The 11,642-nt window shown below is 57.6% G+C and overlaps 1 protein-coding gene across 7 annotated transcripts in view; it reads left to right on the top strand.

Annotated features, from left to right (window-relative positions):
• Nucleotides 1-338: 338 nt before the first annotated feature.
• PKD1 (polycystin 1, transient receptor potential channel interacting) overlaps nt 339-11,642 on the top strand; it is a 47,485-nt gene continuing 36,181 nt past the window's right edge. For all 7 annotated transcript variants that reach the window (XR_009055467.1, XM_057748923.1, XM_057748924.1 and 4 more), the window contains exon 1: nt 339-772. Coding sequence is in view for 6 of the 7 variants with exons in the window: in XM_057748923.1 (XP_057604906.1) it covers nt 558-772 (215 nt within the window). In the remaining variant the exon portion in view is untranslated. The remainder of the gene's footprint in view (nt 773-11,642) is intronic.

Genomic DNA, 11,642 nt, shown 5'->3' with positions numbered 1-11,642 from the left:
GTTGTGACCACTCTGGCGCTGAGGTCTGGGAGGCGCGCACGCGACTGTGAGAGGCGAAAGCCCAGAGCTAGGGCCTCCGCTCCCAGGGGAGCAAAGCCGGAGACTCCGCCCTATTGCTCTGTAAGAAGGGCGGAGCTCCATACGCCCCGCCCACCTAGCTTCGCCCCGCCAGCCGCAACACTGCAGAGCGAAGGGTGGAGCCTCCGGATGCCCCGCCCTGGCGCCCGCCCCCTTGCCGCGCCCCGCACTGCTGCGCAGGGGGCGGGGCCTAAGGGTGCCCCGCCCCGCGCCGCGCCGCGCCGCGCCGCCCCGGGGGGAGGAGGAGCCGGCGGCCGGCCCGCACTGCAGCGCCAGCGCGCGAGCGGGCGGCGGTGGACCTAGAGCCGGTCCGGAGCGCCGAGCGGGCGTCGCGCAGGCAGACAGGCCGCGGACCCCGCCGGATCCCGCCCCGCGTCCAGCCATGCCGTGCGCGGGCCTCGCCTGAGCAGCGGCGGCCGGGGCCGGGCGGGTTCGGGGCCTCGGGACCGGGCCGGGGCCATGCTTGCGCTGCCCTGACGATGCCGCCCGCCGCGCCCGCCCGCCTGGCGCTCGCCTTGGGCCTGGGCCTGTGGCTTGGGGCGCTGGCGGGGGTCCCCGGGCGCGGCTGCGGACCGTGCGCGCCCCCCTGCCTCTGCGGCCCGGCGCCCGGCGCCGCCTGCCTCGTCAACTGCTCAGGCCATGGACTGAGGACGCTCGGGCCCGCGCTGCGCATCCCCGCGGACGCCACCTCTCTGTGAGTAACCCGCTGCCAGCGACGCGGGCCGGGCGGTTGCCATGGCACCCCGCGGGCGCGAGGACTGGCGGCGGCCCGGGTGCGGGGCGCCTGCACTCTCCGGGCAGAGGCCGTCCCGGCAGGCCGCCGGCCTGGCGGGCCTCGCAGGGCGTAGGCGCGTCCCCGGCCTGTAGAAGGGGAAACGGAGTGCGGGCCAGGCCTCTCCCAGGGCGAGGCTCCAGCGCAGTGAGGTCGGCCCGACTAAATAAGGAAAAAGTGGGACCGCGGCCGGCTCTCAGCCCGCCTGGCCTCGGCCAGAGGGAAATAGGAAAATCCCAGATTCTGTGCAGGAGGAGACATCACACCCGATGGGGCTCCGCTAACGCCAGCTGACTGGGGGCTTGTGGCATCGTGCAGGGGCGGGGCGGGAAGGTCTGACAAACACTTAAATAATAATTAGAGACTAATAGGATGCAGTTTGGTCTGGGGGCATACCCAGCGCTTGGGAGCCCAGGAGTAGGAATCTAGGAGATGGAGAGGGCTCTCTGGGATGACAGGGAAGGCTCCCCGGAAGAGGCGGGCAAGGATTTGATGGATGGGTAAGAATTGGCCTGATACTTGAGGGGCAGAAAAGTGGGTTTAGGGGAAGGGAGGAGGGAACCGTGTATGCAAAGGCCTGGAGGTTGGACTTGGTCGAGTGTGGGTGTTGGGTACACTTCCAGTGTGGCAACTGTGGGGGGGCGGGGAGAGTGTGAGGGAGTGGGGGCAGGATGGGAAGTGGGCTGGGGTCACAAAAGGCCTCATTTGTGCAGTTTAGTGCTCTGATCTTATCCTGGGAACAGTGGGTGGGTAGGATTGCCACGGAGGGGTTTAAAACGCTGCAAAGCTGTTGTCAGGTTTGCATTTTGGCAGAAATAATAAAAGGCATTCTTTATGGAGAGCTTCCCTCCAGCCCGGGCCTTTGCTAAGCTCTGGTTTTGAATTGTCATGCTTAACCCTCATCCTAACCCTCTGAGGTGAGGTATAGTGGAGATGACCATTTTACAGATGAGAAAACAAGCCAGAGGTAATGGTGATGTGACTTGTTCAAGCACAAGTTACAAGTAACTTGGCAGAGGCAGGGTTTGACTGTGAGAAGCTCAGGGTTGGATTGAAAGGGGTTCAGGGGACTGAGATTTTCAGACAGTTGTCTCCAGAGCTGGGGGGCAGGCTCAGGGCCTGCTGATCCACATCCCTATGGCCCCATTTGGGTACTTCCAGACACCTAAACCGTTGCTCCCTGGCTGCATGCTGGAATCCTTTGGAGGGCATTTAATATTCCCAGGTTTATTGTTCCCTGGGTGACTCCAGTGTGTGGCCACCTTTTATTAGGGGGACCCTTGTGGTCAGTGTACAGATGAGTTTGGATGTTGAGGGGCAGGAGTGGGTGCTTCTCCTGGAGGGTTTCTCCTGGGGCTTGGCAAGGGGTTGGGGGTAAGCAGGTTCTCCAGGGTGGCGGCTGGGAGCCATGGGGCCATGCTGTCGTCTTGCTCCCTGATAGCCAAAGTGTTTGCCATCGCAGCTGACTCTGTGGAGATGGGCTTCCTGCCTGCAGCCAGTGCCTGCACAGTTGTTTTGGATCCACCCCACTGCTTGTTTCTCGATGCTGTGAGTGAGGTTACCTCTGTCTCTGGTGGGCTGAGAGCTGCTGAGGGGTCAGGCCCCAGCTCCTGCTAGTTATTCCTGCTTCCTCATCACCTGGTGGTGTGCTGGCCTCCAGGAGCTGTCCAGGAAATAAAGGGTGCTAGTAGGTTGGCCAGGGGCCTACAGCAGGGTGCAGGCCCCCGGGGAATAGCAACGCAGCCTGAGCCTGTTGCCTTGCATGTGTCCTCTTAGGCTCTGGTCTTGGGTTCTGGAGGTCTAGGGAGCTGGTGGCCTGGCCTGAGCCGGCAGGATTCCCAGGGTTGCTGGCCCACAGCATGTGATAATGAGGCCCTGGAAGGAGGGGGATGGAGAATAGAGGCAACTTCACGCTCTTGTTGACACTCTGAAGCTGCCACTGGGAGCTTTCTGCGGGGCTGGGTCCGAACTGGTAAACTGGGCCCTTGGGAGCAAATGTTAAGGCCCCTTCACCCCGATTCCCCAGGCCATCATCTGTGCTCTGTGGGCTGCCCCAGCCACTCTGCCTGTCTACCCTGCAAACCCCTTCTTCAGGGAGCAGGAGACAGGTAACCCTGTCCTCCAAGGGAGCAGGGCTGAGCTCGGAGATACCAGGGAGCCTCCCAGGTGAGAGTGTGCATATCCAGGGGCCCCAGTAACCCTGCCTCCTGGGTGTCACCAGCAGCCTCCTCTAGGGGGGCTCAGGCCTGGTGTCTCTGTCATCAGCATCTCACAGCCACTCCTCCATTTGAGACTCCTTGGCCAGCCTGAGATATGGCAGGACAGCTGTGTCCAGACTTGGGTGGGAGGACAGGGGCTGGCCAGTGGGGGATTTGGGGCCCCTGGGCCTCAGCATGCAGGATGGCCCAGTTTTCTGAGACCCAGCCTTTCTTGGGTTAAGTGATGCTGCTGGGAGGTGGCAGCCTGAAAAAATGACGTTACTCAGTATAGTGTTGCTCTCCTGTTTTTAAAGCTTTTATCCTGGAGTTTGAACATACACAAAAGTAGACAGAATAGTGTGATGGACCTCATGGACCCACTGCCCTGTGGCCTGGCCCACCCCTCCATACCCCCACCCATTTTGGAAGCAAATTCCAGCCATCCGACTTTTTTTTTTTTCTCCCACATTTTAAAGCTCTTTATTGGAATATAATTGCTTTACACTGTTGTGCCAGTTTTTGCTGTACAACAAAGTGAATCATCTGTATTTATACTTACATCCTCATATCTCCTCCCTCCAGTGATTCCCTCCTGCTCTCCCTATCCCATCCCTCCAAGTCATCGCCCATCATCAAGTTGATCTCCCTGTTTTATGCAGCAGTTTCCCACTATCTGTTTTACATTTGGTAGTGTATATATGTCAGTACTATTTTGTCACTTCCTCCCAGCTTCCCCTTCACCCCCCACCCCGTGTCCTCAAGTCCGTTGTCTACAACTGCATCTCTATTCTTGCCCTGTCACTGGGTTCATCAGTACCATTATTTTAGATTCCATATATATGAGTTAGCATACGGTATTTGTCTTTCTCTTTCTGGTTCACTTTGCTCTGTATGACAGACTCTAGGTCTGTCCACCTCATTACAGATAACTCAGTGTCATTCTTTTTTTATGGCTGAGTAATATTCCATTCTATATATGTGCCACATCTTCCTTATCCATTCATCTGTCGATGGGCATTTAGGTTGCTTCCATGTCTTGGCTATTGTAAATAATGCTGCATTGAACTTTGTGGTACATGTTTCTTTTTGGATTACGGTTTTCTCAGGGTATATGCCCAGTAGTAGGATTGTTGGGTCATATGGTAGTTCTACTTTTAGTTTTTTAAGGAACCTCCATACTGTTTACCATAGTGACTGTACCAATTTGCATTCCCACCAACAGTGCAATAGGCATTTTGGAATGTATGGTGACATCTTGATCACACCTAAAACAATTCCCTGATCCCTTTGTATGTTCAGTGTGTTCAAATTTGTGGTTGTCTCAGTTTTTTTAATAGATTGAATTAGGATTCAAATAAGGTCCACATAGTGGCAGCATGGTTAGTTGATGTCTTTTAAATTTCTGTGAATGTGTAGGCTTTCCTTCCATCTCTGTTTCCTTTTGTGCAATTTGTTGAAGAAACTGGCTCTGAAGGCACCTGGGTTTTGGGTTGTGTCTCTCTCTGTGTGTCCCTCTGCCCTTGGTGTTCTTCATGTACATCAGTGGTCGAGTCCAGAGCTGTGTTGTGTGGTGAGCCACATTTCAAGTTCCTTGAGCCATAGGGCCAGCAGCTACTGTGTTGGACAGGACGGCATAGAGAGTTCTAGATGTGACAGCACTGTTCCAGATGTGGTTTGTTGATCATTTTTAGGTGTTGTTGCTTTTGGCTTACGGCTTCTCAGGTGATATGCGCTGCTAATTTTGGCCAGGGGCCCAAAGTGGGCCTCTTACTGTCTTGTGAATGTTTGAGTCTAGGACTAGGCTAAGAGCAGGGACTCAATAGGGACTTGGTTCGCTGATTAAAATATTGGGTCCTTAGGGTCTTCCATTGGCTGGGGCCACCCGGGGCCTTGCCCTTCCTCGCCTGTGCCCCTAAATAATAGGGGAGTGTGGGGAACTCTGGGAGACTCAGCCCCTGGGGTCTGCACAGGACGTGGGTGTGAGGAAAGGTAGACGTCAGGGAGTAGACCCCTGAACTTGGCGTGGGCCTGGCGTGTGTGTAACATGTTAGATTGCTCATGTTGTGTGCATGGCTGCTTTGCGGGCTGGTGGTGCAGTGGAGGGTCTTGTCTCTGGGCCCTCACCAGAGGGGGGACCTGGCTGCTGTGTACCTGGACCTGTGCCAGGGGTCTTCAGGGCACGCACCTCTGAGTCTGTTATCACAGCGGAGCCAGTGTTAAACCAAAATACAGATGATGGAGAGCAGGCCACTTTGAAGGGACTCCCTGGAAGGATCCCCAGTGCTGGTGACATTGAAGCCAAGATTCATTGCTCCTGTAGGAATCATCCGGGGCTGGGAGAGAGCATCCCAGATAGAGGGGACAGCCTGGCAGAGTCTCAGAGGTGCCAGGTGATGGAGGGGCGGGAGGTGGGGCCTCTATCGAGAGAGCAGTGGGGGGCAGCATTGAAGGACCCAGGAGGGAAGTGTCATGATTGGCATCTTCTAGAAAGAACGCTAGCTGGGGTGTGGAGACAGTGGGTATCGGGATGCCCTGGGTGTCCTGCATGCCCAGCTGGTCTCACCCTCATTCCCTGAGCTGCATGTGATGGCTGGCACTTGGAAAGGCAGACTGTAAGTACACGTGTAACATTAGTTTCCTGGTAAGACATGGACTGCAGATGTGTCAGTACTATGGATGAGGGTACACTGCCTTCTGTATGGTTCCCCTGGCTGGGCAGGCAGGTGAATAGGGAGGCTTCAGCTACATCTGTGACACCTCGGGACACGAAGGGACCAACACGAGAGCATTCCCAGTGTCAGTAACCCTCAGGAGCCAGGCAGTACCTGGGAGCAGTGAGGACAGCCACCATCCAGGAGGGTGTACACACCTGCAAAACGACTGCAGGGTGGGGAAAACGTGTGCAAATCATCCATCTGATGAAGGACCTGTAGCTAGAATATATAACAACCCTCATGACTCAGTGCTGAAAAATGGGCAAAGGGTCTGAACAGACCAGTCTCCGAAGGAGATACCCAAATGACCAATAAGCACATGAAAAGATGCTAAGTGTCTAGCCTTTAGGGAAATGCAAATCAAAATTACAGTGAGGTACCATTTCACACCCGCTAGGATGACTGTCACTAAAAGACAGACAATACTGAGTGTTGGTGAGAATATGGAGAAATTGGAATCCCTGTGCACTGCTGGTGGGGATGTAGGATGGGGCAGCACTTTGGGAAACAGTCTGGCAGCTCCTCAGAAGATTAAACGTCGAGTTAGCATAGGACCCAGTCATTCTCCTCCCAGGTGTGTGTACACCCGAGAGACACGAAACCTACGTCCACACAAAAACTTGTATGCAAGTGTCTGTAGCAGCATTATTCACAGTACCTGAGAGGTGGAAACAACTCAGGTGTCTATCAACAGATGAATAGATAAACAGAATGTGATCTGTCCATGAAATATTATTCAGCCATGAAAAAGAATGAAGTACTGATACATGCTGCAACATGGATTAACCTTGAAAACACGTTCAGTGAAAGAAGCCAGACACAAAAAGCCACATGTTGTGTGATTGCACTGATAAGAAATGTCCAGAACAGGCAAATCCATGGAGGCACAAGCAGACTAGTGTTACAGCTGGGGTGGGGTTGGGGAATGGTGGCCAAGCATTGTGGGATTTCTCTTTGCGGGGATGAAAATGTCCTGGAATTAGATGGTGGTGGTGCTTGCACAACCTTGAGAATATACTAAAACCTACTGAACTGTAAACTTTAGAAGGGTGAGCTTTATAGGGTGAGCTTTCATTATATTTTCTCTGAAGAAAATATCTAGGGGGTACATCCCCCTTCCTTGGCCTTCTCATCTTCTCCCTCCACGGTTGCCATGAATGGGACTCTCTGCTGAGCCCTTTATCTCGTGATGTGTTGCCCTGATGCAATCGGGTTGGAACTACACTTGGTTCCATTTTACAGCCAGGAAACTGAGGTTCCCAGAGGTTGAGTCACTTCCTAGGGTCACATGGCTGGTAGGTTGTGGCAGAGAGGTGATTTCATCAGCACACTCTGGGGCATATCCCTGGAATTGCACTCTGGAGCCTGGGGTACGACACCAGCGACCTGCTTTGTCAGCAGACAGAAGTGGCAGTGGGGTCATCCCTGAGTGGGACTGGGGTGTGTTTGAATGGGACCAGGTGGGCTCTGGACTCAGACCCAGCTGCTTGTGCCCTACCCAGCCCTTCCCACCAGTTCCCTCCTTGAAATTCCCTTGGCTATCCCTGCTCTGGTTCTTCCCACTGACTTCCTATTTGGTTCCAAGAGGGAGGCATGGAACACAGGAAGAGGGGACTCAGGCTCTGGTGCAGACCTGGTTCACATCCCAGCTCCTCTGCTTCCTGTGTGACCTTGGCTGAGTCACTCAGCCTCTCTGAGTTTCAGTTGCCTCACCTGTGAAATGGACACCACGAGTGGATACACTGTATGTGGTTGTGGGGCCTCAGAGGTGAGGGTTTGTGGTGCACCCACAGGGCTCCGTTGATGGTGGCCACAATAATCATAACTGTTGCCGCAGTGGCCCCTCACCCCACCCCAGTCCCTTTTCTGTGTTCTCAGAGCCCATTACCTTGTCCCAGAGCACTGGCCAGGAGTTGGGCTCCTAGGACCTGCCCTCCCGCAGAGCAGACAAAAAGCCTGAGGAGAGGCGTGGAGCTGGTGCACGTGTGCCCCGACTGTGTTGCTCAGACCAAACGTTGCAGCAGATGAGCCTTGGGCAAGCAGGCTCCTACAACCCCCTCAGCACCCAGTCCAGGAGGCCCCATTTCTAGAAGCCTTCCTGCCTCCTCTGGTCTGGCTTCAGAGGTGCCTTCAACACAGAGCCCGGTGTCACGCCTGGCACGTCTCTTGTGCCTTTACCTCAGTTTTATGCATTTGTGTGTTCGGCGCCTCAAGTGTGGACCTGTAGCATGGTGAAGTTACGAGGCGTCAGCAGCGCCGTGGGCTCTCGTGTACACCTTGTTCTGTGCCCTGAGACGCTGAGGCGCCGTTGGAACCCGTGTACACTCCAGCTGCTCCGTGCTCCCCGCGGCTGCCCCTCTTACCGCAGCCCTCGTGATGTCCCTTGAGGAGCCGACCTGCGCGGGTGCTTTTGGGGCAGGTGTGCCCAGCGTGCACAGGCTCGGTCTCCCCTTCGTGGATCTCTGCAGGCCTGTTCTGTGGCTCCCCCCTCGGAGGTTAGGTTGGGGCTCCTCTCTGGCTGCTCTGCCGTCTTGTGACAGCTGGTCGGGTGGCAGTGCTGCCACCTTCGCCCCCCGCCTGGGGGGCCTGTGCTGCGTGGGCAGGCATGTGGGGACTCTGTTGCCCGAGTGGGACCCCGGCTGGGGTTTGGCTTTAAGTGAGGAAGCCATTTTGGACGAGACGTGCATTTTCCCTTCCGGAACACTCTGTGGTGGCCAGCGCTGCAGTGGGAACCCAGCCGGGCCCAGGCAGCCGAGCCCTGGAATGAAAACACCCGCTCCGGCCGCGCCGTCTGGGGTGGCGGTGGCTGCCTGGGCTGGGCGCGCTGGGGCTGGCCCTCCGCACTGGCCGGCCAGCCCGTGTGCCTGCAGTCTTGCTTCCGGGCAGTCGCAGCTGGAAAATGCGGCTCACTCCTCTCCTCCCGAACACCTCATTCTTTACGGCTTGGCAGCTGTCTCGGCTGAGGGGCCTGGTAGTGCCAGGCCTCCTGTGCCAGGGAGGGGGCTACGCTTGGGGGCCATGGTGGGCAGGGCTCTTTCTCCCTCTGAGGCACCAATGGGCCCAGGCCTGGCGAAGTGTGTCCTCAGTTCTAGCAGCCCTGAAGGCCTGGAGCCCACTCTGGGATCCTACGGGGCCGCCCTGGAAAGGGCTGTGTCCTGAGATGGGGCAGAAGCCAGCCTTACCTTTTGGCTGAGGTAAGGAACGAGGGCCAGTGCTCCGGGCAAGGCTAAAAGCACCTGGGGCCTCCAGATCCTGTACCTCTAAACTGGCCCCTGTAGCCCATTGGCTATGTCCAGCCGCTGACTTGGTGACGGGATTGTCGGCCACGCTGGACGATGCTTCTGCCCTTGGAATGCTGGAGGCCATGTGCTGGCTCCCAGGCCAGGATGGGGAGTGCCCCAGCTGCCTTTCTCCCTCACTCTTTGGATTCTCGGGAGGCAACTGCGGGGTGAGGAGGGCAGCCTCTCCGAGCCTCGGTGTTTCTGTCTGTAGAAGGGGACAGCACAGCCCCTGCCCCGGCTGGCTGTGACTGGCCAGAGTACAGGGGGACATCCCGGCTGAAGGCAGCACCTGGGCACTGGCATCCCTGAGTCGTGGTCCTTTTCCTCCCCTTGCCCTAAAGGGTGGCCCCAAATCCCCAGCTGCAGGTGGCTGAGCAAGCTGGGCCCTCTCCTGGGAGGATCCCCTCTTTCTCAGCCCCTTGCCATCCACCACCCCCCACCCCCACCCCCCGGTCTTGTTAATGCCCTGATGGTGGCTGCCTCTGGGTAGGCTGGTCTGGGAAAGACCCTCTTCAGGGCTCCCTTCCCTGTCCTGGCCTGTGGTTCCAGGGGGTTCCTGGGCGGGTGATGTCACCACACCAGACGCCTGTCTAATCTTGGTGACATTTCAGTCGTGGGATGGCCACGCCGCATTGAGGGAGCTCATAACATGCTCTGGGAAACAAAGGCCACCTCCCATTCTGACGCCCTGGGACAAGACAGCAGGGGGCTCTTGCAGGCCTTTCCCTGTCTTTGAGACCCAGACCCCTCTTCTTGCAAATTCCCTGGGCCCTCGTTTGGAGCCAGATTGGGGTGGGCGGCTCGGGCCAGGCCCTCCATGCCCCTTCTGCTGAGAGCCTGCCCCCTGCCCACCCCTTCAGCTCACCCTCTCCACATGTTTTTCTTCAGATCAGCTCTCTCTCCAAAACTTGAATTCATTAATTTAAACATCATCATTTCCGGCCCTGGAAGCCAGCCTCGCTCACCATAAATAGAAGGGAATGAAGACAGAGTGAGGTTACTAGACTCAAACTGACCCACCCCATCCTGCTGCCAAAAGGAGCCGTTACCATGGCGTTGAGTAGGGGCGCTGGGGGCCAAGCATGTGGGTGGGGTCTGGACCAGCCTGTGGGGTCCCAGGGGCCCGGGACCAGCCTGTGGCTTCTCGTCTCTTCTGCCTCAGCCTGGCTCCTGAGGGAACGTGTTGGGGGTCCCTGTGGCAGGGCTGAGGGAAGCCTGTTTCCCCGGAGCCCTGGGGCCTCCATGGAGAGGACAGGGCAGCTGAGGCTGCAGTTCCGGGAGCCCAGCGAGAGCGGGAAGCAGGAGCCCTGGGCCTTGGATGGGGAGTGGGGGGGCCTTCTCCCGCCGCAGCACTGTCCTGTCCTGCCAGAGGGAGGAGGCAGCTGCTGGCTCGGGTGGAGCAGTTACGTAACATCTGCAGGCGGCCCCTCCGGAGCCCGTTCCCCCCCAAGCCCTGTTTCCAGCGTGGCGGCCAGCGCCGGGTGGGGTCCTGGGCTGGGACCTGGTGCTTGCTTCCACTGCTGACCACATGCGTCTGGAATGTGCAGATGTTTCCTTGGGGGTTCCAGCTGGCCCCCAGACCCCGCCTCGCATCTGGACTGGGTAGCGGGCATCTGGACCGCTCCCCCACCTTGGCAGAGAAGGAAACTGAGGCTGCTTGGGACTACAGGGCAGGGTCCTGGCTTGTCTGCAGCCTCTGTTTCCTTAGCTCTAGGAGGTTCTGCCCTCGGAGCCACCCAGGGCTCAAGAACGACCCTCTACTTGGCCTCTGCCTCGCACACCTCTTCCCACTCAGCTTTACCTAACAGCCCCCTCCCCATCTCTCCCTGATGTGCCCTGAGACACCCCTCCCCTCCCTTCTGCAAGAACTAGGATATGAACAGGGGCAGGATGCGGGAGCTGAGCCCTGTGTGGGGATGGCAGGGGGAGCTGGCTTTGTCCACGGGTTGGGGGGCCCTCAGCACCTTCCGCTGGACATCTCCAGCTTGGTGGTGGAAGCAGGAATTCCCTCCCATCCCCAGCTGCTACTCAGAGCAGGAAAGATCGGAGCCAGAAGGACATACTCCCCCGGGAGGCTGGATGTCTGATTTGGAAGTCAGAGGAAGTTGGGACAGCCCAGTGTGGGGGACAGACTGGGCTCTCCAGTGACTGCTGGGCGCTGTGGGGAGAGGAGGAGGAAGGCCCAGGTGTGGGGGCAGAACAGGGGTCTTCATTCCTCCCCCAGTGCACTTGCCTGTTTTGGGTCAGGAGAGGGAACAGGAAGGGACGGGCCAGGTATGAGAGCACCCCCATCTCGGTCCGGTGCTGCAGGCAGTGATGGGCCAGCCTTCTAGCTTGGTCCCTGGTACTTAGGGAGGTGACATGTGTCTTGTGCTGTTGTGGATGTGTACCTGTCCCCATGTGGTGTGTGTGGTCCCCAGGTCACCCCTCTCCCTGAGCTGGCCTGACCCCTGCAGCCTTGGGGTCCCTGGAGGCTGCTGGCTTGGGCCTTGGAGGGGTCTGAGAGGGTCCAGATGGCCCAGAGGGTGGATTCTGCTTGGCCCTGGACCTCTTGGGTACTGGCTCTCCTCCCAGTGGGGGCTGGCCACCGTGGTGCTTA

Source organism: Hippopotamus amphibius, chromosome 9, assembly GCF_030028045.1.
Source record: "Hippopotamus amphibius kiboko isolate mHipAmp2 chromosome 9, mHipAmp2.hap2, whole genome shotgun sequence".
Classification (NCBI taxonomy): domain Eukaryota; kingdom Metazoa; phylum Chordata; class Mammalia; order Artiodactyla; family Hippopotamidae; genus Hippopotamus; species Hippopotamus amphibius.
The sequence above is the reverse complement of the archived record's forward strand: the minus strand, read 5'-3'. Positions and strand labels throughout refer to the sequence as shown.